This window comes from Bombus impatiens, unplaced genomic scaffold, assembly GCF_000188095.3.
Source record: "Bombus impatiens unplaced genomic scaffold, BIMP_2.2 scf_0662, whole genome shotgun sequence".
Taxonomy (NCBI): domain Eukaryota; kingdom Metazoa; phylum Arthropoda; class Insecta; order Hymenoptera; family Apidae; genus Bombus; species Bombus impatiens.
The window spans coordinates 52647-77283 of NT_177081.1; the positions used below are offsets into that span (position 1 = coordinate 52647).

Consider the following 24637-nt stretch of genomic DNA (forward strand, 5'->3'; position numbering starts at 1 on the left):
TCTTCGGAAACAAAGCGCTTTATAAAACGCTATAGGTAATTATTTGGGAAACTTTTTCTGATAATTTTTTGACATGTTGTTGGGGGTATGATTCTGAACAACTTTTTCTTATACGAGCTCTGTAACCCGCTCGGTCTTAATTTCGCGCATCAATGAGGCGGTCGATAACCAATACTAAAGCACGAGAAGTTTCGAAAACTAGAGTAGTTCGGTGATAACATGCGGAGGAAAAGGTTGTTTAAAACGTTCATTTCTACGAAACATTAAGAAATCGTCGAAATTCAAGATGGCGGTAGATTTCTAAATAATTAGCAAACTATATTTCACATTTTCGATTTATTTTCACACGTAGAATAGCGTCGATTAATTTGCCTCTGTCCAGTCCGGAATTAGTTAAATTTAAGTACACTTGACAAATTTGAAAACTGAACATTATATCAACAAATTCTAGTGTATATTTTCGACTTGTTCTTTTTTTTTTCTTTACATGTAATCGCTTTTTTTGCCGATGATTATTGGTACGTCTGATGTATGTTTATCCGATAAAATAGTAAGCATACGCGATACAATCTAGTTGCAACTAGGAATTATGGTTTCATGAACACATCTAAACGAGTGATACCTAGGCAGAGATATATTTCATCTACTAAATATTATAACGAGTACTGTGTTTTGGATATTTTATACACGTTTGTATAATACGTGTATTCCTAAATCTTTAAATTCTCCACAAATATATAAATATCTGCAATCTACTTATTACTACCGATAATTCCTGCGAATTGACTAATTTCTTCAGGTTTTACACCATCTTTAAGCGCAATTTTTTAAACATGTTACTCATTTACCGCGAATTACGTAGAATTTATTTACTTCTCTTCTTATATAAATAACAAGAAAACATTGTTTTTTTTCTTTTTCTATCTGTTTCTCCTTTCTCGGTTTTGTTTTTTGTTCCTTCGTATTGGAGGAGCATAAAAAAGAAGCGGAAGTAAGGAACGCAGCGCTTGAAAGTCTGACGAGTGGAAACGAGGGGCACGAGGTCACGCAGCGAGCTATCGAGATAGAGAGCAAATAATAATAACAGCAATACAAGAAGAAAATGCTGCTATGACTCGTGCAGCATCGACAAACGCCGCATCAGGGCTTTATTCGGTTCACTGACCAATTGAGTGTAGTCGTAAAACGGCACGTGTTTCATCCCTAGCCGTGGTTAAACAACATTAATTCTTCCCTAAATCGATAGTCGCACGTGCTTCTACTATTTCTCTTCGGCGGAGAAGGTATTTATTTGATCGGGAAATGGGAAGGGCTGGAACCATATTTCGGAAGTTTAAATCGAATTACTTTTAATGCCACGGCTTATTAATTATTTCAACGACTTCAAAAGTCAATAAGCATTGCTTCGATAATGTAGTTGAGTAATAAATTCGTTCATCTCTCGGCAATGTTACAATGTATGAAATTACACGATGAACAGTATTATAACAGGGTTACATGCGCCGATTCGTGAAAATATTTGAGCATTTACCACAGAAATCTGTTATGTCCATATCGTACGTGTTATACGGCTGACCCTCGAACAACGAAGAGATTTAAGAACGCAGACGTAATGCGAAAGTTTGCGTATAATTTTTAACTCTCCAAAACCTTAACTGTGTATGCAATAGCACGTGTATACGTATATGTATGTAATAACTTGCATGCTATATGATGTACATACACGTGTTATTACCCTATTCTTATAATAAAATAAGTTACAGAAAGGAAAATCTTATTAACCGCTTGAGTCCCAAGCAGAGCGATCGCGTTGTTTAGATTTTGTGTCGAAAAGTCCCAGTACATTTGAACGCTACGGATGACTGACGGTATTTTGTATTTCATTGTTTATTTTTATTGCACAAAACTTGAAATATTTATAAACTAATGGCACGCATATTAGTACGTATTTCATAAAGTAACAAATATGACGAGAGCTATTGTGCCGTTTGTTTCTCTTCGCAACCGATTAAGACAAGCGCTGTTTGGGATACTTCGACCCTGTTTTTTCAACGAGTCAATGAGTATGAGATGATATATTATATTCATACTGTGATGATGTGATGACCGACAAACGACCGATTTCACGACAAAGGTAGTAAGATGGACATTGTTTGCCCGATTGTGGCTTCGTACCAGCGATATTTTTTTAAGCGCTCTTCGTTAGCCGTCTAGTTTGTTGTAACATCATGGTTTATTACACGGACAACATAAGTGCATAGTATGTATCTCTGGACGGAAACTCCTAAAATGCGCGTCGTTCAGAGGGTCAACTTTGTATAAATCATTTTGAAATTTCATTTCATTTCAATGATTATATCGTGCATATATTGATATTTAACATCAATCTGAAAATGTACATTTTGAAATGAAATGTACATGTACGTATACTTAGATATGTATACTTATAACAGAGGTATTACAGATGGTTCCTATGAACATTGTGCCTTATTGATTCAAATACTTTCGTAATCTCGCCGAGATAGATACTTGTACTAAATATTTTGCAACTTCTATATGCTGTATTTTCAGGTTTGTTTAAAACTTCACCGGCTACGAGCGCGGATATCGGGCCTCGTATCAGTGCCAATGAAATTTCAAGATGTTTTAAATAACACGCATAATATATTCGTAAAGTTCGCCTGCGAATGTTCCAATACTTTCTTGTTCTACGAGTGTACGAGCTTGCATTGGCATTAACACATTAAGATTTAACGCAACCTGTCATTTGCACACCCTTTTCGAGCAATTTAGATCATTGGATTTTGTTCTTTGACATTACAATATTGCAAGAAAATCTTCAGAATTTGTTTACTATTTCTTCCGTCACGATAATCTTTCTATCAGTTTGAAGGAATTCTGTCTGTCTGATGTATAGTTTGAAAACTAGAGACGCCAATATTTCAAAGTTTTTTAAGTAATATTACTCGACAACGTTTTCAATTGACGCATTATCACGCATTAACTTTTAAAGATCAATTTGATCGTGTAACAATAGAGGAGAAAACTGTGGTTGATCCTCTCATTAATTGTTTTCTCACCAAATTACATTCCATTAAAACTGAATAAATGCGTAAATACGTAAATTACCGTTGAGCGGTAATGCGTCTACCGTTTCAATACGTTCTCTCCATGTCTGTGTAAAGAAAACAGTGTACGACAGCGTGTATGTATGTATGACGAAGTAACAATCGCCCGTCTAAAGAAAGGGAATTATGTTTTAAAACCGAACGGTTGACAATAAACACCGAATAGCACGTATGATTCTACGACTTAACGAGCCTTTAGCTCTGCCGTAAGCGTCTTTCCTCCACTCCGTTTTAATGTCTGTGACGTTTTGGCTGAGCTCGCGGCATCGGCGAGCGCACATGCTCGCCTGATGGCATCGCACTGCGTCCATATCATTAGCTCTTAATGAATATAAGCGAAATAGCGTATGCAATGAATATCGTTATGTACGATAGATATCTACATTACCACTCATAAGTGTATAATGGTTTGGCATATAATGGTTTAACACGTCATCTGATTAATCGTTATACGATAGTGATTAATAGTCAAATCTGTCACACCCGAAAAGTGAAAACTTGGTCAGTCGTAAAAATGATAAATTCTAGGTCAGTGTCCTAGATCAGGAGATGCGAACAAATACGTGCGATAGGTGTAATTAGGACCAGTATTAATTGTTCGAATACCTGTGTATTCTAAGGATAGCTAACATTTACTTACATTTTCTAATAAAACTAAAATAAGTTATAAAAGTATAATTCAAATATAGAGTCAAATATAAGTCAAATATAGGGTCTGATTATTTCTGAAGAATAAAGTATCGAGCGGGAAGGAAACCGATACTCACAGTTGGCAGGTATAATGTTTCTTAGTTGCTTTTATACAAATTTAACAAAAACTAGACAAGACATGGATTGTGTCACGTTGCTATAGTTTTTTCGTTGATGAAATGCATCGACAAGTAAGTACATTTGTCAGACCAATAAGGAGTTGTTAAATATCTAATTTACAAACTCTTCTTTTCAAATTTCGATACATTAAGATAACATATTTCCATTGCTTCGTCAGTTATAATTTCAGTATTTCTAAATGAATCATCTCTCAAGCAATGTATAATGTCTTCGAGTTTTCATAAACTTTTACTTTCTCTTGATTATGTAACAAAGAGTATCGATAATACAACTCTTGATAAGCATACAACGTACACACAGTACCATTTGTTAGACCAGTAGCAACAGTACCAAAACTTTATAATCACATATTTGCCGAAGAGATAACTTGGATTTTTTTAACAGAAAAACCGTGTGTGTGTGTGTGTGTGTGTGTGTGTGTGTGTGTGTGTGTGTGTGTGTGTGTGTGTGTGTGTGTGTGTGTGTGTGTGTGTGTGTGTGTGTGTGTGTGTGTGTGTGTGTGTGTGTGTGTGTGTGTGTGTGTGTGTGTGTGTGTGTGTGTGTGTGTGTGTGTGTGTGTGTGTGTGTGTGTGTGTGTGTGTGTGTGTGTGTGTGTGTGTGTGTGTGTGTGTGTGTGTGTGTGTGTGTGTGTGTGTGTGTGTGTGTGTGTGTGTGTGTGTGTGTGTGTGTGTGTGTGTGTGTGTGTGTGTGTGTGTGTGTGTGTGTGTGTGTGTGTGTGTGTGTGTGTGTGTGTGTGTGTGTGTGTGTGTGTGTGTGTGTGTGTGTGTGTGTGTGTGTGTGTGTGTGTGTGTGTGTGTGTGTGTGTGTGTGTGTGTGTGTGTGTGTGTGTGTGTGTGTGTGTGTGTGTGTGTGTGTGTGTAAGCGTTCATATATCGTAGATTAGTACATAAAAGAGCAGATAATAAAGATTACCGTGTATTTGATTATTAACAGAAATAACAAGTTGCAACTAAAGATGGAATATCGTGACATGGTCGGAACTAAACAGAAAAGTAATATAACAAGTTACAAAGATGAAACGAATGTTTCTGGAAATAAAAAGTAGGAAACCTCTATTGAATCTATCAAAAAACCAGAGATTACGTAATTTTTGTATCATTTCTTTTCATAAGCTATTTATCTTATTTCCACTCTTAAACTATTTCTTATTCTGTTTCCCGCCATAAACGTTAATATCAATAACGAATAACGAGTCAAGTAAGAGGAAGCTTGCGGGTATTAAAAATAATGTTTGAATCGATACCAACGTTCAGTTCCTTTCTTTTTTCTAATTTAGAGTCGCGTTGTTTCACATTCTTGGATTCGACGTGAAAAGTGCTTAAACGTTTCGTGCCACGAATTATAGCCCATCAACGCTCATAGATCGATATTTGTTTCGAATAGGGACAAAACCAATCGTGACCGGATTTTCTCGCCCTGTAGGTGTAAATATATACAGTTTAATTTGCAAATCTGACTAACGGCAAAATGTTTAACGTGAAACGCTAAATAAACTAGATTCTGTTCGGATGCTGTAACAGATGCGGTCTTGAAAGATCGATATGCTGCACACGGTGCGACAACAAAGTAATGACTAGACTGCGGACGTTTATGTAAATTAATTTTTTATGAATGTATCTTTGACATAAGAATAGATAGATTGCTTTTTTATACGTAATATCATTACCGCTGTTATGGTTTTTTATTGCTAGAATTGTGGTATCGTTATTCGAAGCAATAAGATTGTCAATAGCTGCACCTTGAAATTCTTTATTAGATGGCATTCCTTTTTCCAAAGAAGACCACCAACTGTCTCTGTAGATATAAATATGCGCTTTTGCGTATTATCGTGGTTAATTGAGAATAATTCTGCGATATTCAATATGTCTTTCGAATTTACATATAATTGTCTTGTAAATCTTAAGACGTGATTGAAACGAGGTTCTTGAATAGCTATTCGTAGCTTTGACGTATCATTCCACGAAGTTTTCAATATGTTCGTCTGGAATATACGTCGATTTACTGGAAAGTTTACTCTTTGCGAAGAGGAGATTAAAGGTTTTATCACGGCATTGGTGGTATTCTTGACAAAATTGACGACTATTTAGAGAGAAATTGGTGAGATATCTGTTTACCGTCCAGATCCGCGATTTTCTTTCATACTGGCGTTCCGCAAGAACTGCTAAAACGTGCATTACTCGACTATTTAGTCGGTGAACCGATCTCTTTTCCCTTAGATCGTAACAATAATAACAACAATAGCCGTCCGATGCAAATGAAACGTCTTGAAGCAAATATAATATATTTCCTGATGCGTCGCAGAATTTTATTGGTTAATTCGTGTGTACGATGAGATAAAAAAGGTTGAAAATCGCTGAGCCAGATATATGTAGATACACACGGTTATTGGAAATTTGAGAAACGAAGCGGATGGTGTTTTCGCCAGATGATTTACCGCTGGCACAAGCATCATCAGTTACGGATGCTCCTTCAGCACTATCAGCGATGGTTGCTGCCTCTTTGCTGGCATAATCGATATGACCAGTACCAGAAATCTCAAATATATTTTTCTAAACCAAGTTCGTCGAATAATATGATAAAACGAAACTACAGATTTGGAAATTGCAAATCGTTTTTCTAATACGTGTGCAGAGATACTGATATCGATATGCACAAAAAAGTTGGTAATTTTGCCAAAAGTTTATCTTGAAACACGCGTCAGATGTTTCAGTTTTGTTTGCTTTTTTAAATTTTTATTACACATTAAAAATTACATATTACACATTGCTACTTTAATGAACAACAAGAAAGTTGAATTTCACAATAAGAAATGACAAAGGAAATGAGATAACAACGTGATACTCGTTTAGGATGTATCGGTATGAAATGTATTTATGCATGGCCAAAGGAATCTGTGCTATCGTCTTTTGGCATTATAAGAACAAAGCCAATAAAATGATATAAAACTTTTCCTGGAAAAGATTTCTAAACCCAATTAAGAAACGAACGGAATTGCGGTATAATGAATTATTAACATATTAATATAGATATAAAATTGATTTGTCAAGATGCATTAGAATTGCTTGTAGAGGATTGTTAAAATAATTTAAATTAAGATATGGAATACTCACTACCGTAATATATTTTAATAATAATAATACTTTACGTTATAAAAGGGTTAAACACTGTTAAATCAGGAGAATATCCAAAGTGCAGAAGCGGAGCTCCGTATAACAGGACTGATATAGGAAATTTTTTTCGATGAACCTTTACATCTTTGGTAACTACATCATTGTTTGCCTATGTATACATAAACGAGAAACAAGTCGGAAACAAAAAGTGGAAAAGTGCGTCAAAATGTTAAATTTATCTAACAAGTTATACGAGGGTGTTTATCGCGTTTCACGAGCGTGGTCGCAATTTTTTTGTACGAATGCCATAAAGGTTTAAATTCTTTCCTTTATTTTTATATTATTCATATTTGCCGGTACTTTCTTGTCACGCCGACAAATGACATATTTTTATCTCAACAAGAACGTCATTGACTTGAACTTGTTTGCTTCAAATATCGTATGTATCGTCTCGATAACAGATCGGCAATGTTCGTCTTTTGTTTTTTCCTGTAACCAAATAAGTTGAGGCTAAAAAGGGGTAGTGTTAAAAAGGGGTAGTGTAGTAATGCAGATACTCACATACGTGTACCAATCAGTTCTGGAACATTTTCGAAAAAATGATTTTTTATCTCTTATGAAAGACGATGGATGAACAAATCGACTTTGGATCTGATACTTTGATTAATAATTAAGCCTAAATACAAAGTGAATAAAAGTATCTAAATGAATTATAATTGGCTATTTAAAAGAATTATTAAACCATGGCGTAAGAATATTTGGAAATTTAATATTAAATAGTGAGATCGTTAGTTTTTAAATTACTGCAACTAAATAACGCATCTAAATTGTACGCTGATTCTGATATTAGGAATCTTCTTGTATTATTCATAAAATTAGATACATAAGTTTGATTATTTCATACAAAAATTGTTGAAGATGTCGAAAAAGAAGATAAATATAAAATAATTACATAGAAAAGTACAAACCTTACCAATCTTCGATAATCTTGGTAACAATTGTCAAGGCCATCGTTCTAGGACTGGCAACTATGTGATCGCGTATTTTAAGTAAGAAGGAAAATTCAAAATTTTTCCTTCAAAATATAACTTTATTCAATTAGATATTGTCCTTGATTAGATATTGACACTGCCTTTCTTTCAAGGCTTCATTCCCATATACGGCACATAACTTCTTGTGTGCTTGCGATGCGTTCTCGCCTTTTCTGAAATAATGCAATAAAATATGTCTGAAATGCGCATCTTGTTTTTCCATTTTTAAATTGGGATAAAAACAAAACTGAACAACTAATCGATACAATATTTTTACTGAATTAAAGGTGGAAGTCCAAACAACAAGAAAACTATATAGGTTAGGTGCTTTGAACAAGTTGACAAGCCAAAAGAATGTGCTAAGACCATTCATTGACAAAATCTGCAATCACTTAGTCACTAACTTAAACTAAGTCACTTAAACTAAGCGATTGCGGATTTTGTCAATAGGTAAGATGAACCAGCCCAGACGACACCAAAAGCTGAGATTCACCAAAAAAAGATCATGCTGTCAGTTTGGTGAGATTATAAAGGAATTCTGTACTTTGAACTTTTACCAAGAAACCAAACGATTAATTCAAACGCGTAGGTTCAACAGCTCGTCAAACTGAGCGATGCGGTTCAAGAAAAACGGCCAGAGTTGGCAAATCGTACGGGTGTTGTTTTCCAGCATGATAATGCTAAGCCCAACGCATCTTTGGTCATTCGCCAAAAATTATTGGAACTAGGTTGGGATGTGTTGTCACATCCAGCATACAGCCTTAACCTTGCGCCTTCAGATTACCATTTATTTCGTTCCATGCAGAATTTCTTAAATGATACAATTTTTAATGACGCTGGTGATGTAAAATCACATTTAATTCAGGTTTTTGCTGGCAAAAATCAGAAGTTTTATGAACATGGAATTATGACATTGCCTGAAAGATGGCAAAAGGTCATTGACAGAAACGGACAATACCTAATTGAATAAAGTTATATTTTGAAGCAAAAATTTTGAATTTTCCTTCTTACTTAAAATACGCAATCACTTAGTTGCCAACCCAATAAATAATTTCACGAATAGATCGGCTCAATTTATATAAATACCGGTGCGTTCAGTTGTCATAGATACACTGTCATATGCATTGTATTCACGTTAAATATACACGTTTCAGTGACACTTGTTATTACTCTTTCAATTACTCGAATTTTTAAAACACCTACCCAAGCAAGCGTTTAGATACGTATAGTTGCGACTACGGACAGTATTATACTTACAAAAAGTGTTAAAAGTCGCGTGACATCTGTGAAAGTAAAATCGAGTGACAGTTAGATAAAAATTTCCCTAATTATATATATGATAGATATTATATTATAAATATGAAATAATTTCCCTAACGTCGTAAAAAGATGTTTCGCATAAAAACTAGTTACAATTTGACACAACAATAAAAGTACCGAAGAAAATTTGTCATTCAAAAAAAAAAAAGATTCAAGTTTCTTTTTAAGTAACTCTCTGTAAATGACATCGTGTGGCTTTTTTCATGCAGATAAATTCAGTGATAAACGTCATAAACAGTTGCTTTTCCCCGATGATTTCTTAAGAAAATCAGATTAAAACATAGTAAATTCTCTCGTGGTCGGTAAGGATGTAAAGTGAAATAACAACAAAATCATAAAATGCGGCGTAATAAAACCGTATGTCGTATCTGTATGAAGTTAGCCGTCCATTTGTTGAATCTCGTCCTTTTGTTGTTCCAAGTTGCTCTAAATATTTCAACATTGTTCCAAAGAAATAATGTCTTACCTCGAAAGGTTTCAGAAACAATCCGAAAAATGTGAATTTTTAAACAGCCTCCCATTTCTTGAAAATCGACCGTGTAAAAGTTGCTCTGGATTATTCTAGTTGTTGCAAAGTATTATATCTCAATGTCATATTTAGTTTAGCAAGTAATTTGAAAAGGCTGTACTCACAAGTCAGCGGGCATTTCTCTTTATTTTGACGGCAATAATATAGAGTAAAGGGTATTTCTTTTGGAGCACGTACTTACAACTTTAGAACAACCGAAAAAAAAAATTTGATGACTTGACCACGAACAAAAGGACGACTTTACTGTTGGATCGTCGAGAAAATTGGTCAAATGTCGTCGACGAGTGGCTAGCATTTTTTTCGCACTAAATTCACTTTTACGAGGTTGCTTCTGAAACCTTTCGAGATAAATCACTATGTCCTTGAAACAATGCAAAATAAATGTCGAACAACTTGCAACAACGACAAACGTACGAGATTTGAAAAATGGGCAGCTAATTTCATACAGACGTGACCTTCTGTCTACTCTTGTACAATATAATCCAGAAATCGTTTTTCTAACATTATTTTTTGTACGTAATATGTCTTCATACCCAAAATTATCTAACATTTTCGTAGACTTTACGTTTAAAAAGGTGTTTCAATTTGCCTGTGTATGTAATTTGTTGAAGAAATATTCTTTCTTGTTTAACACACGTTATAATATAAATTGCATCATACGTAGAGTGAGCCACAGAACTATTCGTGTATGTGTGTCGAGTATATTCAATTTAAACGATCGGTGCTCATTAATAATATACAAGCTACGATATGTATCAATAGAAACAAGTAGTGTAATAATTAAATTTTTGTATATATCCAAATTTGGATATATACAAAAAAAATTATTGAAAAATGGCAATTTTTAAAAGATCGAGTTCGTAACTCACTGTTTAACTTAATGTGTCGATAGTACGAAGCCGTAATGTTTGCATCTACTGGAATTACAGGATATCGAAGCAATACCTTTGCCATGAAACGTTATAACACTGCGAGGAAAATACATAAGAAATTAAGATCGTTCACTAGATAGAAATATTCAATGCACTACGTTCTTTCGTACAGTACATATACGATACATGTACAAATGATATACATGTATAGTTATCATATATAGATTTTCGTTGAAAGAATCCAGATTATCGAGAAACGAGACATTTAATATGCTTTATCGTCTTATAATTAATCGATGTGTATGTGTGTGACTATAACTTTATCAATCGCTAGAATCGCGGATTTTTATGCGGTCATGGGAAATTTGAAGCTGCAGGAACGCACACAATGCGTAAAATATCTAAAAATATATAAAGTATGCAAAGTTGAATATTTATCGTAATATTTAGTAGATACAGAAACAAAGATTAAAACGAATAGGTTAAAGTTAAAAGTGCCTTTATATTTTATATTTTATATTTTATATTTTAGCAAAAGAAAATATTTTGCGTTTTCGTACCTGCAAAGACAAATCAATTTTCAACTTATTATCTCTACAGGAGGTCTATTTCTATGTCTATTTCTTCCTATTTTCGCTATTTAAAAACATATAAAAGTTCTGAAAAAATTCAGGCACCTCGCAGACACGGTGGTGTGTGCTATAGAATTTTTTGGATTTTTTCATTGCAAATTCCGAGTATAAAAAAATGGAAAATGCTGAAACATGCTGGAAAATGTGTATTTCATATCAAAGTTTTAGACCGACTACTTTTTATTTTTACAGTAGCAGCGTATTAGCCTGAATTTTTTCAGACCGTTTGGTGCGGTGCGCCGTAGTTAAAAAATTCAGAAACTGATTTTTTCGAGGTATTTCGGGAAGAAACGTGATCGATGCTTTGAATTTTTGAATTCTTTTTATACAGTGAATATATTACTTGATGTTCCATATTTTTGCACTTAAAAGAAGATAATATATAAACGAAAAGAACCAACTAATTCGATTAATTGAAGATACATATCTAGATTCTAAAATATCAACTGTTGAACCAAGTATGTATCTAGCGAAACACCGAATTAAGGTATTCGATTAGGAAACCACCATGACCTTTTCCTGTCGTAGCTTCTCTCCCCCATAGAGATTTAATTTCTTTGCTATTCCATTAATTTTGTTTTATCATCTGTATAACGATGAACGATATTCATAAAAAAAAAAAAAAAAAAATTTCAAAAATATTTTATCATGAAATGTTACGCGCCATATTGATGAATTATAACAAAGCTGATGTGCGATGTCCTGATTTTTATGTACATTTGTACGATATGTACGATTGTACATTGTGTACATTGTACATTGTACATTACATTGTACATTATGTACGATAAAATATCTTTACGATATTCTTCAGCGAGTAACGTTAGATATTAACGTTCGAAAACAACTGAAAAAATTAATATAAATAGAATTTTACCTTCCTCGAGGGCGAACTTACGACGAAAAAAGTTTATATAGCTTAAGCCGAATTTTATTATCTCATTTTGGAGGAATACGGCGGAGGAACGCTGCTATCATGAAACCGTGCCCCTCCAATCTCCAAAGCGAAACAATGTAAATTCGCGTTCAGCTTTAACTTTAATGACTTTGCTATCTACTTGGTTGAGTCGATAGCTAATATACTCGACTCTAGACTCTTGACTCTAGACTCGAGAAGATAAGAGACATAGACCTCGAAAAATTGTTTTTTGATTTTTTGACCAGGGCGCGCGTCTTGCCAAAAAGCTGAAAAAGATCGCGAATAATAGTTATGCCAATATGTTGCTACCGCAAATGTAAAAAAAGTAGTCGTAAAACTTCGAGAATGCGAAATACGCGTTTTTCAGTTTTTTTAAAGTTTCTCAGGTTTTTACACTTGGGATCTGCAACGAAAAAGTCTAGAAAATTTCTCTAGGTTCAAGGGTGCTTTTAATTCCGTAGTTATTCTTCCATATCTAATTAGGTTCCGTGTGTTTAGTTGCGTTTATAAAAATTTGAAAATCTATAAAACTCCGAGATCTATTTATAAACTCCAAGCCTGAAAAATTTGATTTCGAATAAAAGATTTATTTAGAATCAGGGTGTTGAATTGCTCGATCGATGGAGATCGAATCCCACAAAATAGAGAGGCAATGAACGCTCTCGATAGAGGCCGTAGCAAGATATTCTGCCTTCCGCTGATACTGGACGCGTGCTCACAGAGCAGCATTTGTAAGAATGAACCAGCTGAATTCGTCGTATAAGAATGGACTCGTTGTAGTTTCATTCATTTCTCTGGATTTCTTTTTCGATGATCCAATAAAGTCGCAAGCGACGTCTGGCTGCACGTAATTTCAGAGGCCGTTTATCGCTTTATAGAGACTTGTGCGTATTCAACGAATCCGCTATCCTTACGCTTGCAAAATTCCATTAACTTTATTATTTCCTCAGCTCTCCATTGACACGATATTAACTTTCGCACGATCGCATTTTTCGATCGGTTTATCGCGTTTCCTACAATTCTGTCTCTGAAACGGCCGCAGAAGCTCGAAACAAATCCCTTCCCTGAAGAAATTTTCGAAGAAACGGAATTTTCTCCAACTTTTGATAAGTCTATTATTGCTAAAGTCGGCAAACATGATTTTACAATCTTTTTAAAATTGCGAAAAGTAGGGCGAAAGTAAAGCAAAATAAAAGAGTAGAGCAAAGTTCGGAATTACCGTATTACCGTACCAAGAAAAAAATGTTAATGTCGATACTCAGGCACTCGGTCTTCTATGTATTCGCTTGTAAAGCGTACGACTTTATTCCTCTTGATTCAAACTTATGATACACGCAAAACAGATGACTCCTGTATTTGGCAATGTCCTATTTAAGTGAAACGATTTACAAACGGAGCTGATAAGATTGGCAATTTGCGAGTCGAATGATGCGGTGAAAGTGAATGGCCAGAAAAATGATTATAATCCCAATTTCTGGAACTGTAGGGGACGATCAGCAGACAAATAAATAAACTCATGTAATGCATATGTGTACAAAATAAATGAAGATAATACGGTAAAGATCCAATAACGATGATAGATGCGAATCCATCCTGATTTTCTCAAAAAGCGTATCATAGTTACACGATAACAGACTGATTGAAAAGTGAAAGATTGAAGATCTGCATCCAAGTGTTGATATAACAAGGCATACGCATCTTTTTTTTATATAAATCTTTTCAAATTTGTTAAAAGTGCATAAATCAGTAATTTACCAATCGCAAATAATGAAAGTTGGAAAAATATAGGAACGTTTCTTGTTTCGTTTCCTATTTCCAAGCAGCGATGCAAATTTTTATGTCGCGTTGAAACTTCAAAATGCTGTGCCTGTGTTTCGTCAGTTCTGTAACTCCAGTTGTTGACGATAACAACAAAATCGTATATAAAATCGCTATAGATAGCAAACATGAATGGTGAGATGCGTACAGCGCCAAAATATTAAAACATTTTTCTTCATTTCTGAATATATTCAAAAGAAAATATACGTTTTGCATATCTTATGCACACGAAACGTCGAGTGTTGCGTTTGTAATGTAAGGTGTATCCGATTTGTCCGAGAACGCTCAATGAAAAATTGTTTCGGACAAAAGTTATGTATGATATCGAGGAGGATATAATATACTCTGGTCCTTGTGTCGATGGCTTGGTAACATTCTGCGAAGATCGAATTAACATTTCCAAATGGGGACATGCGTTTTTTTTATTACATACTTTTCTTGTCGACATTGAGATGTTTTAAAAATACTACAAATATGTATCTCTCGGAATATCTACCATCGAGTATGAACTTTCAAATTCGACAGAGCAATGCACTTTTACTTCAAACATTTCATCGACCCATTTTTTGAATAAATGGAAAAACGAGACACTATAACACTGCTCAGGAATTTAATATACTCTAGCGCTTTCAATCTGTAATACTATAACAATCAAGTTTCATATATTATAAGACCCAATAACAAGGAATCGATCAACGAGGATCGTTCCGCCTAGTAGATTAGAGGATCTAATCCTCACTTTTTCCTTTTTTTCCTATAACCTTGACAAACCACGTTCTACGAAAGTGATTTTCAGTATGTTTACATTTGATGGCACCTATAATATAAAAGAAAATGCATATCTTTTTGCGTAGGGTAAGGTTAATACGATTTAATCATAAAATGAAAATGATAAAAAGCAGAGATTAAAAATATGAGTCCTTAATTCGGAATCCGTATATTTATTCGTTTCTTTCTTTTTTCACACATTCGACACATATAATCTATTATATTTCTTCAACACCGCAGTCTTCGTGGGCCCACACTTTATACATTTAACCCATTATTCACCGTATACATACATCTCAAGTACCAAACAACCATTCTGCATCATAATTTTCTTGATGATCACTTTCGTCGTTTGGAACAATTTCTTCTTCGTATTTGTCAATTCCACATATATTATATATATATGAGATTATATAAATATGAGACTGGTCTCGTAATAGAAACTTGACAGTGTCCCATGTGCGGAAACAATAACATGATAGGCTTAAATAGCTCGAAGGATAAGTCTCCGTTATTTAATGATAAAGAACAAGTAAATCTTAAACTTCGTTAGAATATAAAAACATAATCGTGTTCAAACAAAGCAAAACAGAAATATTTACCATTTGAATAGTATTTGTAACTTGATTAAATCACTTAGAAAAGCTTTCTACAACGTATTTCACGAGATGCTCTCTCAAGACGCTTAATTGATTTCAAGGCAAACGCGCGAAGAAAACAACTAATTAAGGGATAATTACGGAACAAAGACATTGAAGAATCAACGGTAACGGAGGAGACAAACTAGGCTCTCGTATTAGCAAACTTTACCCTGTACATTCAAAAATAAAAAATAAAAATGTTACGTGGGCTATCATTCTGTCCCGCACTGTAGGAGTATCGGAGCTCGTTTCCTGCTCGCGCAACACAAAGGGAATATTCGATGGAAAATAGGTAGACGACGCGACACGATGCGACACGATGCGACACGATGCGACACGATGCGACGCGAGAAGTTTGCGACGAGTTTTTGGTGAAACGCTTTCGTCGACGCGACGGGACGCGAAGAAGCAGATTGGCTCGCTTTCTGGCCAGTCTCTCTCGTTCTCCTCTTGATTTCCCAGCATCGTCCGTTACCACGTATAAATAGCGTTCCAAAATTATCAAGCATTTCGGCGATCAGTGCCGCAGAAAACAGCGTCGCCGAAGAAAAATCGTCCCACAGACCAAGTCGTTTCAACTCTCGAAGGAAACGCGCAAATTGTAGTAAAATTTTTTCCACGAGTCAGCCGAATAAGATCCATGCGAGCGGCAATAATAGCCACGCTATTTATTAGCAGACATTACGTCAGAGAAGATGAATTTATTTTTATCAGGGCTAACTATCTAGCCACCAACTTGTTCAACATTTTCTGTAATTTCGTTGTTGCGCTCCACGTATGTTTGAACGTACAGGAGAGTTGCCTTGCGCGTATCAGTTACCTGTGTATTGCAAACAAAACTAACAACTCCAAGTAACCAATCACTTCGCGAGTAATTATTCACTTTTTTTAAACGCTTTCAGACGAAACAACACAACTTCACATAATCCATAACGTAATTTTGAAAATTACAATAATACCGATATAATACTATATTTCCTATACATTCGAGTCACAAACAACTAGAATTTAAATCTACGTACGAAATATTTTTGGCCGAAATAACTTGATATTATTCGTGTTATTATTCGTTAAAAGTTATGGATCGCATTTATCAACGCATTCAAATATTTTGTTTTATGCGAAAAACGAAAATCCATCCACATAAGGAAATTATATTAAATCGTGTGCTGAATTATCGAATCTGTATCTAATTCATTTTTCGATATTGTTTATGCGTTTGGGAGATATTCACGGCGATCGACTTAAATACGGCATTCTGTGTAGATAATAACAATTTATTTCACATTATCGTATATCATAAAAGCGATTGAAAGAGTTATTCTTAACATATATATTGTTTTTAATCCTACTTTCTATTATTTCCATTCGCGAGTTTGATACGAGTTTTAGAGAAGCTAATTAAAATTTAAACAATCGATTACTTAAAACAGCTCCTATATATCATGACACGAAAATACTTTGCAGATTAATTGTTTCTTGCATATTGGTTAAATATGCACATAATAATAAAGTTTTCACATTTCTCGCTTCAATTTTCAGTACAAATAAAGTTGAAACATACAGATTATGGGGGAAATCTACGTTTCATGCGATCATTTTTCAAAAGTGAAAACGCTTTAACGATTACGATGAAAATTCGATCGTTGTTAGCGACTGTTTTGTACGAGGCATAATGACATCTAAACCTTTAAACCTGAACTAGACATTTTGTTTGTTCTCCTATTTCTTTCCTTCTTGCCATGTAAGATGTTATGTCGTCACGAGTCAAATTACGTGGCTGTGTATTCTTTCGTGAAATTGGTCTGCCGTAATCACATTTGTACACAATTTTTGGTCGCCACGGCCTCTTGCTAAATTAGTATTGGGCAACCGATTCGAAAAACTGGAAATTGCTTGGCTAATCTTTTATGCATCTAGCTTTCGTTTTAAGAATTGTATGTTGTTTGTATGTTGGTAAATTTCGTATGATTGCTCGAACCATAACTTGGATCGATTGTTGTATCGAACGTCTAATTTTAAAGCATTTTTTCAGGCGCGCTTTCCAAAGATACACGCGCCGATCGCGTCGGATGATCGAAGACGAATAATTTCGAGTCGTCGTTGTTGAGGGTACCGCGTATGTTTGCATCTTTTAAGGCTGCTTCAGATACGACCGCTAATCTGGCCAGGTAGCCGTTAAAGCTGAATTTACATTATTCACTTTAGAGAATTGCCGCGAATGTTGAGGATGAAAGACATTGTTTATCGATGAATCAACAGTGTAAATTCGGTTTTACTTGCTACTTGACTAAACTGCTGGTCTAAAACAGCCTTTAGTACGTGTAGAGTGAACGATATCCGAATATACGTTTCCAATATGACGTTTCCAAGGATTATTCAGTAAGGTTTTTAAAACTTACTTTTAGAAACTTTCAAAAACTTTGAAACCGGAATTTTCCTTTACGTCCGGTTCTCGATTTGCGGTTTCCTTTATTAACATACGAGATATGTTGTTCACAAACTGAGATAAAAATCAGTTTGCGAGACATTCCGTCCCCGAATAGAAATCGATTAATTGACCAAACTCCAAGTTGTTGATATCTTCCGTCATCGTGTGTGCGAGGAAGATGAAAATGAAATCTCTAAACTTATCGTTACAATCGACGCTATTCTCGGCAGCACGATGAAATTTTCTCTCAAAAATAATCGCGTTTTTTCGAAAACGTAACGCGAATGTTTGTTTAATTCGGATATTTTATCGTTATTATTAGTTCACATATATAACTGCAATCAAATTACACTTTCAAAAATAATTTGACAACTATGAACTCGAAATATCGAATGTGATCCTGATCACATAGGATTAATACGATTAACGAAAAACTCAACTATTTGAATGGTTTTAACAATGGAACGTAAATATATAGAACTGTGATCATAGTATAAAACTGTGATCGATGGAGATGTAGACTTAAGTAGGATAACGGCAATTAATCAATTCAAAATGCTAGTTAATCAATATAAACGTTTCTTCAAATCAGTTATACAGATTGTTTCGTAACAAGCGAACGATATTTAAGACGCGGATTCACTACTTAAAAATAGTTAAAAAAGTTGCTATTAACGTGTTTTATTTCATCTTGTTTACGAGATGCGGCGAGTTTGGTATTTTCTCATTTCGTATTTGATTATCTTCATAGGAGATGCATAAAATCATTTCCTCGCATTTTTAATTGCGAAGATACTTCACCATAAAATGGAACAACAATTTACTAAGTAAATATCAAACTAATATGTAAAATAAATCAATTGCAATTACTCTCCTTAATATTCGGACACCCTATTCTTTTTTAACCTAGAAGTTAAAAGTATTTGTTTACCGGATGACGCGTACAAAAGTGTTGCAAAAATTGCAATTGGTCGGAATCACGAAGAAAAATGCAAAAATCGCCTTTTCCACTCTTCTTCGTATCTTGGTCTGTAATGAAAATTTAAATAACACATTTCGAAGATTGACGTTAGTTATATATGATCGAAAGACGTAAGATTTTAGGCCGAGAGTCGTGAGAAACTGCGATTTTTACCATTTTCAACAACATAAATCTTCAAAATGTATCGTTTAAATTTACGTTACAGGCCCAGATAAAAAATTGTAAGAAATTATCTTATTCTTTTTAATTAAATTTTATTAAATTATATTACCGTTTTTTCTTCGCGGTTCCGGCTAATTACAATTTAACTAGATTTTGCTATACGTCATCTGACAAACTAATCCCAACTTCTAAAAAAAGCTCAAGTCGTTTGGTTCAATTTTACAAAAATTATTGTTTTAAAGGGTGTCCGAATATTAATCGCAGTATCTGTGCGTATTTTATAAAGGATAATTAGATTTCGCTCATGTATATCAAAAGTGTCAAAAGCCGAAATAAGTCAGCTCTGCTTTGAAAAGGTACCAAAATCATCAAAGAGCGGTTTCAAGGGCTAAGAATGGAAAATTGCAGAAATAATATTTGACCGTTGTTTCCTAAAATTTATAGTGTTTCTCAACGCTATATATTAGTAAAAATTTTCATCCTGAACTGCCAAATTGCTTTTCGTTATTCCTAAAAAAGTTATCCCGGATATGTTACTTTTTAAATTAAACATTAATAGTGGTCAAGTTTTTATGGATGAAATGGCGAATTATAGATATAAAGACGAAAAAGATGAAATTTAAGATACATTTGTCCTAAGACTTCTGTCTTCCCAAGATATTTATTTCATAATACAGTTGCATAAATTCACCAACAGCATTATTATCAGCGACGCAGAAACCTGTCAATCTTGTTTAATTTTTAATTGATATGAACTATATCGTTGTAAAATTGGCATCGCTTTCTAAAATTTCATTTATTTTTCATAGCATACGATAAATGGCTATAGACAGTACCAATGAGGTGTAGTTGCAATAGAATGGAATATTGATAATGAACTTTGAATTCCATTGCATTATATCAATGGCGGCAATATTTGCTAATTTAGCAATTTTCCTCCGATTCTCATTACCGATTTGCAAATGCAAATCCCTTTGATTTCTTTATTTGATAATATCCATAATTTTTAAGGGCAATTCACTTTTCGTTAAATTAATGACTCAATTTGTAAAATATCTGTTAAAAATATATACACGAATTAGTTGCATACTGTATAAAATTGGGCACAAATAGTGAAATCTTGCACAAAGAGAAAAGTAATCTTTCTTTTTTTAATTAAAAAAAAAAAAAAATTAGTTATTTTGTGGTCTGTCAGATTACAACAGCGCTTTCACACTTTTTCACAAAAAAGTACGAAATCATAGATTCAAAATGTATTGATAGATTTTCTAATGGAATGAAAAAACCCGAGGCATTTATGAATCCGCGGCATTTTCTAGCTGTAGCTATTGATATTTCAAACAATATCAAAGGATAATAGAAGTTGGCGGAACAATTTTTTCTCCCACGTTCCTATACCGTTGTTTGAACAAAGTTTACTGTGTATTTGTGTCAAACTATGATTTTTCAATCTTTTTGTAGGTAGAAACGCGTTTCACTCGAATATTCGGTTTAGATTTCTGTTATTTTGTACCTTTGCCTTTTGTACAACTCGAATGTACAAGAACTAGAATTGTTAAACGTCTCACACTTTTCATTTGCTCGTATCTCCGAAACAAAATGTGATTAGTGTTAAATACATGTCTATGAAATCTGAGGCACTAAAACACAAGTACTTGTAACGCGAGTTTTGCTCACTGCATATTGATTTCTATTCTTGATGTACACATACATATACATGATACGCTTAATTTTTCGATTCTGAATTTTATCATATCCGAGCTATAATCGAATATATAGTTAAAAGGGCAGAAGATTAGGAGTTAGGAAGTGAGATATACAATTGCACGTCGGAATAAAAATCGTAAAAGGAGAAATGATTTGGGATTGTAAATGTTGATCTAGAAAATTGTTGACATGCAAGAAAAATGCATGAAAGTAGGGCAACAGACTGATATTTACTGGCCTTATTAGAAAAATTATTATAAAAATGTGTTGACAAACTTGGGTATTCTTTGTATTCTTCTACGTTGCTATCGATTCACACTTTACATTATGGATCGAATTTTCCGCTTCAATATCAATTCATTTTTCCGATAGCGAATAAAATATGTATGCTAATCATTTTCCTTGTAACGTAAGGTAAAAAATGGTTTACGAATGCATTTTAGCACGAAAAATCGTCTTATCAGACGGAAACTGTTGGAAATATTGACAAGACATTAGATGAAGCAATACTTTCACAGATTGCAAAATGATCGAACATCGACTATTACCGGAGGAAAACAACTGCGTTTATTCCGAGAATGACACTTTACTATTCAATGTTACGCCACGTAATTTGAAAACGCTATAGTTAGGAACAGCGAAGAACGTCAAGCGGTAATAATTCATCGAACGAAGGGATATGCAAACTATCGACGACCTTAATAGAAGAAATTAAATCAGTTAAATGGGTATAGCAGTAATTTGTAAATTGTGCAGCAGTAGAATGTTGTAGTGTATTGGCACAAACAAAGTAATTAACGACCGCTTGATTAACTCACGCGCGTAATCTATTTCTGCGTAATTACTAATTACATTAAGAAGTAAAGAATTTGTGCCTTTAGTAGGGATATTAGACGTAGATATTAAACGATCGATAACGTCGAAAATATTTACAGCGCTGAACAAATTGGGATAACGGCGATTACAAAATTTGAACGGCTTCTGCTCGCTATGAATAATTTTTGATCGTCTTTTACTGGCGAACAGAAACGTCATTCAACGAATTTCATTATAGATGGAAATCCAATCGAAGGAAAGTCTTGTTCGCGCATAAACGACGCTCTGAACTATTGAACTCGGCTTCTTCCGCTTTCGTAACGTAACTGCCGTATAACTCCACAAGAATGACCTTTCAGGCCTTGAATATTAAGCGACCTGATAATTACACGTCAAACGTGTTCGTGTGCAGCTTTTGCACGAACCATTTAAAACGGCACTTCGGACAACATTTCGATAGTAATTGACAATATTTAGAACATTACGAAAATAAAACGTCACAACTTGTAATAGACGATTCGGATTTCCACTGACCTTCTACGTCTACTTTAAAAATAATTTTACGTGAAAAGTAACTATTTCATGACCACATAAAATAAATCAAGTAATTCTGTTCTTTTAGCGAGTTTTACTATTAATTTCAATCTTTTGACACTTTTCACATGTCTGAGTCATAAACAATAAAGCATAATTATATATTATATATTATATGTAAAATATGTTATATGTTAACGTAAAAGGTAACGAATTTGTTCACGCAACTGCTCCTACTGAAATTTATCATGAAATACGTGACTCTGTATATTCATATTTCCGAAGCAATTGACGTAATAGAAAAGTATTATTTACTTCGGGAAATGGTTGCATAAATAAAAAATTGTTTCATTTCAATGAAGTAATTCCGAGAAAAACATTTTTTTGTTCAAATGGACTAATATATATGTAATTATGTTAAACTAATTACGAGCAAGCCAAGTAAAATGATGTTATAGAATTTTCAAGTACGTTATTTAAGTGAAGTGAAGTCTGAAAATCACATAGGAAGTTGTGAAACGTGAAGCGTGGACATAATTTACTATTTCTCAGTAACATACTCATTAAAATATGTCGCAGATACAACGACGAAACAAACAAGAGTGTAACGTCATGCACTGGAAGCATGATAAGAATATTCATTCGATTATTTCACCGCGTGCTTGCTTATGCAGAGTGTCCCGTAGCATCGAGGAACCGCTTAAACGCCGAATTCTGTACGTGGGAATAATAAGAAAAGTCCATATAAACATATACTCTATTTGACGTTGTACAAATCATTGGTGTACTAGTTGTAAATGTCAGATTATTGAAACGTAAGGATGCGCAGATACAATTTGTTACAGAAGAAACTCGCTATACATCGAAAACAAGGTCAAATTGCTATTGGACATATGTTAATGCAAACAGTTTTTTGTTGTTTTCATGTGCAGAATCCACCGTCGAAGCGGTTCTACTTGATTACTTGACTTATCTTTGAATTAATCGTTAGATTTTATTTTCGTTATAAATAAAATATACGTTGGCTTTTTCTGAATCTTACCTATTAAAACAGCTGTTAATCAAAGTAAGAAATATATGTAGAAATACAGTATTTAATGCTACAAAGTATTTATAATCTTGCTTGAAAGCGTTAGCTGAAATAAAGGATTATTTGAAAATAATTTTCTCAAGCTGTCCTTGCCGAGATAATTTTACTTTTTACCAAATAATGAAACATAAAATTCCGCGTGTAAATATTATTCAATCACGCATAGAGGACGACAAGGGAAAAAATAAAAAATTTATCCATGTTGAGTAACTGTATGCACAGCATTGGACAATTCACTGTTGTTTCTAGAATATCTTAGTAAATCTTTTCTTACATGTTTCCCGGAATCTCCTGCTCTTCGCGATCATAAACTATTACTCTACTCATAACACGTGATTCATTGTAATGTTCCTCGTAAGACGATTCTCGGAATAATCTAGCTGAATCACGATGGAGTATCGGACCCAAACAAACAATATATCTTTCTTCCCATCTTCTTTGCGTGCCTCGCGCGGTTTGGTTAGGTTTTTAACAATATCTCATATTTCTCCGTCATTTCTAATTTTAATGGCTATTATTTTATGTACATGTGCTCAAAACATTCGAAATGAATACTTTGATGAGAGAAGGCAAACTTTATTCGTAATTGATAACATGTTTCGAGCGAAACACCAAATCAATTTTCTTACCGAATTTTCATTTTCCTCTCTGCAGAGACTCACACTGTGGCGATGACAGACCCACAGTTAGCAAACAACAACAACAATAACAACACCAATAACAACAACAACAACAACAACAATAACAATAACGATGGCGAGCCGAAATACTTGCACAAGAAGTTCAAGAAGATGGCGACGACCGAGGTTACGCCGCAAGTGGAGCCCAAGGAGGACGCCGTGGTCAGCAACGGTTCTCCAGAGACAACTAAAAGGAAGGAGGCGGCCAAGGACTCCAGAGAGTCACCGAAAGATCCGATCAAGATCGAGATCTCTGCGGAACCCGCGGACGGAGAACCGACCGAATCAAGGAAAAACGGCTACGTGTGTCCTTATTGCAGGCTGTCGTGCGCGAAACCGAGCGTCCTGCAAAAACACATCCGAGCTCACACCAACGAGAGGCCGTATCCTTGCGTTCCTTGCGGATTCGCGTTCAAGACCAAGTCGAATCTCTACAAGCACTGCAGATCCCGTGCCCACGCCCTTAAGATGGAGGGTGGTGATGCCAGCAAAGTATGTTTCCTATTTCACCTTCTCATTTCCTCGCATACAGGATTTTCGAATCGCGATAGATAGAATATACGTTATAGTACGACGCGAGCTATTAGGATTGTAAGGCTTAATCCGATACAAAGTCATCAAAATATGTAACGTGCC

The 24637-nt window shown here is 34.5% G+C and overlaps 1 protein-coding gene across 2 annotated transcripts in view; it reads left to right on the plus strand.

The window, feature by feature from the left end:
* The window catches only part of LOC100749060, a 67108-nt gene that overhangs the window by 24051 nt on the left and 18420 nt on the right, over nucleotides 1–24637 (plus strand). For both annotated transcript variants that reach the window (XM_012389724.3, XM_024370001.2), the window contains exon 2: nucleotides 23976–24493. In XM_012389724.3, coding sequence (XP_012245147.1) covers nucleotides 23976–24493 — 518 coding nt within the window. The remainder of the gene's footprint in view (nucleotides 1–23975; nucleotides 24494–24637) is intronic.